The sequence below is a fragment of the Tupaia chinensis genome, unplaced genomic scaffold (assembly GCF_000334495.1).
Source record: "Tupaia chinensis unplaced genomic scaffold, TupChi_1.0 Scaffold000098_3, whole genome shotgun sequence".
Classification (NCBI taxonomy): domain Eukaryota; kingdom Metazoa; phylum Chordata; class Mammalia; order Scandentia; family Tupaiidae; genus Tupaia; species Tupaia belangeri.
In genome coordinates this window covers 1,943,769-1,949,461 of record NW_006159562.1, presented here as the reverse complement: position 1 = coordinate 1,949,461, position 5,693 = coordinate 1,943,769, and the positions used below count along the sequence as shown (strand labels likewise).

Sequence of the window (5,693 nt, the reverse complement as noted above, 5' to 3'; positions counted from 1 at the left end):
AGAAATATCTTGCAGCACTGCAGTTAACATCACAAAACCCAAGCGAGTTTTGTGTGAGTGTGTGTGTGCCCATACGTAGACAATGTGTATGGGGCATATGCACAGTGCATCATTTTTTAAGGGCAGATTTTATATATATATATATATATATGTATATATATATATATATATACATATATATATATATATATATAAAATCTGCCTTTAAAAAATGATGCACTGTGCATATGCCCCATACACATTGTCTACGTATGGGCACACACACACTCACACAAAACTCGCTTGGGTTTTGTGATGTTAACTGCAGTGCTGCAAGATATTTCTTCCAGACCTGTCACTCGAGTCCTCGCATCCTCACGACCAGAGATCTCTGTGCAAGGTCTCCGGCACTCCGTCGGAAATCTCCAGCAGCACTGTAGACATCTACCATTCCTTCCTTGACTGAGCACCAGGCCCTACCACTCTGTAGCCGTAAAATAAAGAGGGAAGATGAAGGTGCTCAGGGAGAGACTGTAGTGGACGAACAACCCAGGAGGGAAAAGCATGTCCATCGCTGTTAAAGAAGCCAGGACACAGAACATGCAATGGACATGCCATGGCCCACGACACACAGCTTTCTCTTTCAGAACCCGCAATCACCCACACACCCCATTCACCCAACAGAAAACCAAATGCACCAGTATCGAAGCTTACAAGTGCTGATTGCTATTAAGGACACTCTCTTTAGGGTTGAACAAGACAAAATTCCTTTCGGAGGAAAGTACGGAGAAGGGGCTGCGAGTGTGGTGGGTGGCTGGGGAGGCATGCCTCTGAAGGTAGAAGTATGCAGTAGGTCACCTCTCTGAAGATTGGATAAAGCAGCTTTCAGGTCAATGCGATAGGTATACACACAGAGCCAACCCTCTATCCTTACTAAGATATACAGTACACGTGGTCCAGACCCGCGGGGTCTGTAGGTTTTGCAGCAACATATACCTGCTGGGGTTGTATTTAAGTTTTGTGTTTTTTTTTTTTTCTCAGTCTCTTTGTTTTTGGTACAGAACAGGGCTGCCCTCAGACAGTCCCTGCTCTTTCTCTTAGTCCCAGATAGGCGAGGAAGGAGTGTTTGGGTGAAGGGATGCTGGGAGGCGCAGTCTGAGGTCGGGGAGGGTGGAATGTGAGCTCCAAGTGGTTCTTGGGGTACAACATTGTCAAGGGAATGAGATGGGCAAAATCCGAGTTCCGGTACTTGTCAAAGCGCAAAGGGGAGCCGTTGAAGGCCAGAGCCTTGAGTGCCAGGTTAGGCTCCGAGCAGCTGCCGTGCGCGGCCGACAGCGCCACGGTCTGCAGAGCCTGCGAGGCCGACATGACCGACAGCGGAGACAAGAGGTTCCGAGAGCTCCCAACGACTAGGAGCGGGGCCCGGGGGCCGGCCGCTTCCTTGGGGGCTGGACACAGGCCCTTCCTGTCCTCCTCGGGGAAGTCCCCGCTCTGGTGCTTCTTGACGTGGCGGCTGAAGACGAAGGGGTGGGTGGTCTTGAACAGGCACTCTTCGCAGCTGAAGGTCTGGCGTGGGGCGTGCTTCAGCTTCTTGTGCAGGTTGAGATTGTCCTTGCGCTTGCAGCTGTAGCTGCACTGGTCACAGTGGAAGGGCCGCTCCCCGGTGTGCACGCGCACGTGCTCGATGAGCTTGTTGGCGGTCTTGGACAGGTAGCCGCACTGGTCGCACTTGTAGTGGTTGCCCAGGCGGTGCTCCCGGGTGTGCGTCTCCAGCTCCAGCTGGTTGGCCTTCACCGTCTGGCAGATCCGGCACTTGTACTCCATCTTGTAGTGGGTCTTGAGGTGGCACTCCATGGCGGCGGGGCGGTTGGTGGAATAAATGCAGAATGGGCACCTGCCAGGCAAGCAACGGAGGGAGGGTCAGACAGAAAGGCCCACCACAGCGCCTGCTCCCCTCCTCACCAGCTTCCCTCTGGCCACCCTGGGACTCTGCGGCCTGGCCTGCCCAGCCCAGCCCTGCCACCTCTCAGGAGGGGAGATGGCTCTCTCTGGCTGTCACTGCTGTCAGTGCCCTGCCCATTAGCCAGGTGCTCTGACCAGGTCTGCTCGGCCTACTCTGGGTCTCCTGGCTGGTACAGCCACCGCCAGCCCTCAGGAGCAGGAGCAGAGAAAGTGCCAGGAATAAACAGGCCGGGCTCCCTTCCAGCCCCCCATAACCCCAGAGTCCTCCCCACTCCCGACCAGACACCACAGAGGTCTAGACCTCCTGACCTCCCCTCTAGATGGGAGCAACACAAAGAATCGACTTTTCATGCACCACACCAAGCACACGCAGAAAGGCTAAGAGGTTTTAAAGAACAGCTTATAGGGGAGAGCTACCTCCAGCAAACAGAGAGTCACAGGGGTCAGAGTCGTGCTTATTAAAGGGTTAGGACGAGAAGGCCTGAGTGTGTGTGTGTCTCTGTGTGTGCGCGTGTGTACAGACATATGGGTTTGTAAAGCCTACCTCCTAAAGCCCTGGTTCTTTATCAGGAAAGGCAGGGAAGTACTATGTCAGGGGGGTGGCAGGTGAAGGAAGCCCACCCAACAGCCCATCCGCTACTGAAGTGTAAGGAGGAGGGGATACAACCACTGTCTGGCACTTGAAGACTTTCCGAGTTCATTAAGCCGTGGGAATAATGGTAATCCAGCGGGGTCACCAATTCTCAGAGGGCAGGACTGGGTTTTACGTCTCATCGGCCTTCTCTACAGTGCGTGGGGGGCGCTCAGCGCTCAGGATATACTGATCCCATTGTCTGCACGGCCTCTACAGTAACCGAGGCAGATTCTGGAAGGTGGAAGTTACTCCCAGCTCCATCACCTTCTCAGGTGCTAGCTGGATGCCCGAGGACAAAGCTTGGGCCCCTCGGTGGCTCGGTTTCTCCATTCTCTGCAGTGAGGATACGCTACCACCGGTCCTCCTGGCTGACCGAGGGGCTGCGAGGAGTGACAGGGCATGCTTCTAAAAGCTGCTGAGTTTCCCATTGAGAAGTCACCAGGCCTGCATCGGTGACTTATATGATAACTGAAGCGTGTTTGTTCTCTTTCCAAAAAAGAATGCGGATGCAAAAGTGGCTGCCTCAACTCTTGCTTGGCGCCTGCGGGGCAGGGCCTAGGAGTGGACTGTCCTCGGAGGGTTTGGAGAGGTGTTCAGCAGAGCCCAACACACCCGAGTGCACCGTGCACTAACTCCTCAGCGCCAAGCTCGCCGTTAGCCTTTGAACCTCAGCTCACAGAAGAGTGCACACGAGAGAAATATAAAGCCCATTCCCAGGTCAGTGCACACACAACCCCTACGCCAAGCTGGGCCTTACCTAGAGGAGTCTGAAACTCACCACTGTCCTGAGCTACGGCAAAAGAAAAATAATAGTATAATCTTATTTGATCTGCATTATGAACAGGATATAGAGTACAAGCAGTTCCATCACAGAAAAGCAATTTAGACATCAGCAGTCTGTTTCATTTTAAGGACATTTCTGTGACCCACAGCTCAATCTTTCTTTCACTGCTCAGGCAAAGTGCTAAGGGCTTTTCCGTGCTCCCATCATTTATCTTAAAGACACGCTCTCAGGCAAATTAATTCTCTGATATGGCAAAGGAAACAAAACAAAACAAAAGACTCACTGTATAGCCAGAAGGCATTATCAATTTTTTCAAAGTATTCTTCTACTTGGTCATCCTAGAACATAAACTATTACACAGGGGACGGTTAGCACTGCATGGGAAGTCTGAACCAGCAAAGCATCAGAGTTCACTGCGCATCCTCCCCGACAGGGCTGGAGGCTTGGGACTCCACGGGTCCCCAGGAAAGGCACACTGGCAAAGCCACAGCTGGGGGAGAGGGCGAAGTGAATGGGTGTGACTGGGCTGCTGGGAGGGGCGGTCCGCACTACTCCAACCTCAGGAGGCATGGTTTGCTTTGGTTTGTTTAAGTAGAGCACACGAGTATCCACAGAGGGACCGCGGGAGCCAACCAAATCCAGTTCCCAAATAAGCCCTTGCTAGGCAGTTTCCGTCTCCTGGTTTTCTATGGAATCAACAGGTAGGTGCTGGTGCTGTTTGGGCATGTTTCTGAGGAGGGTCCTTCTGACTAGGCAGGAGCCCGGAGGCGGGGTGGGTAAGCCTGTGCGGTCTCCAACACTTGGCTCCTGCGGGCCTTTGGGCCTCGCCATCCCTCATCCATTTAGGGAATCCTGCCTCCTCTTTGGTGGGTTGTGCCCGTGATGAAAATGTTTTCAAATAAAAGGTTTTTTTTTGTTTTTTTTTTTTGTTTTTCTGTATTATGTAAAATGTAACTTTTCAAACTTTTAACTATGTTATCATTACCCCTAAAATTTAATAGTTAGGCTTGGAACTTGTGTCATTCTGGGGCTGCATATGCTTCTCTCTTTTTATTAGACCTTGTTCTGAGTACCTTGTGAGCAGAGACACTGATTTCAGAATCGCTGGGCAGATTAAATTCTAGTAGTGGTAGGACATCAATTTCCTGAAAGTGGAAATTACGTCGTATTCCTTGTGTGTCCTTTAGCACCTGTTATCAAGCCAGACACACACACAATTTGATAATAACTGATGGGTCTCGTTGGAGGCCAGAGGGCTACTTGCAAATATTGGTTAATCACGATGCTTGTTGTCTAGATCTTTGGGGAGAGGCACCAGCATGTTTGCGGGAAGACACGAAGCACGTGATCCTGCATGAAAACATTGCCTTCTGCCTATTCAAACTGCGAAGGTTTCAATTTGGGGGAGGGAGGGTGGAGTGGCTGTAATGTCTACTTATCAGATACTTGGCAAACCACCTATGAAATATAGACGGTGAATTGCAGTGATAGTGTGATAATTGATACTCGGGAACACTCTGTCCTGAGTCCTTTAAAAATCAAGACTGAACAAAACCTAGGCGGTGTAGGATGAGTCTACCCTTGCATGTTGGGTTGATCTGACATATCTTCTTTCTTGCCCTGAATCCTGGGATATTTATAACATGGATTCTCCTGCTGACATCTGTTAACTCCCTGGGGCACTGGTCTAACTCAGCTAAGAGCAGCAGAGGATCTTGACTAACTATGCATCCCAAGTTCCCCATCTCCATGGCCCCCAAAGCCTTCAGGGGAGAGGACGGGGCAGGGCAGGGGAAGGGGTGTTTAATAACAACGCAGTAAAAGGTTCTGTACTTGCTTTCCTTACTTGAGCCCACCGGTGGGGACAGTGTGGCATTTCTTATGCTCCAGCAGCTGTTCAGGGGTCTTCATGAACTTGTGGCACACGTCACACTCAAACATCCGGGTAATGAGGTGTATCTGCAGATGGCGCTCAAACATGTTCTTCGTCTTGCAGACAAAGTTGCAAAAAACGCATTCGAACCCTGAAAGGACCGAAGCTGGGTGTAGAAGTGCCAGGGGCAGAGGGGCAGGAGGGCAGGAGGGGGGCTGAGTGCCCCTTCCTCACGCCCCTCCAACCCCAGAGAGCTACACCCTTCCAAGCACTGTTCCCCACATCTCTTAAACTTAGAGCTTCGCCCTCCTTTCTACCCCTGAATCTGGATGCAATTCCAACCAAAAGAACCACAGATTTCAGGCGATGCACATATATATGCTGTTCTCTGGGCCCAATATCTGTTCCAGATATTACTCCCTTTCTAGGTTTATTCTCAAGACGGTTATCTTAGAGTGGGA

At 51.1% G+C, this 5,693-nt stretch overlaps 1 protein-coding gene across 7 annotated transcripts in view; it reads right to left on the bottom strand.

The window, feature by feature from the left end:
• Positions 1–204: 204 nt before the first annotated feature.
• The window catches only part of ZNF827 (zinc finger protein 827), a 215,438-nt gene continuing 209,949 nt past the window's right edge, over positions 205–5,693 (bottom strand). For 2 of the 7 annotated variants that reach the window (XM_006143462.3, XM_006143461.3), the window contains exons 13-14: positions 5,206–5,383; positions 205–1,873 (exon numbers count right to left, since the gene is read on the bottom strand). In XM_006143462.3, coding sequence (XP_006143524.1) covers positions 1,054–1,873; positions 5,206–5,383 — 998 coding nt within the window. In that variant the 3' untranslated portion in view covers positions 205–1,053. Of the gene's footprint in view, positions 1,874–3,332; positions 3,366–3,642; positions 3,710–5,192; positions 5,384–5,693 lie in introns of all 7 variants that reach the window. The other 5 variants (XR_333830.3, XM_006143465.3, XM_006143464.3 and 2 more) reach the window with 5 other exon arrangements.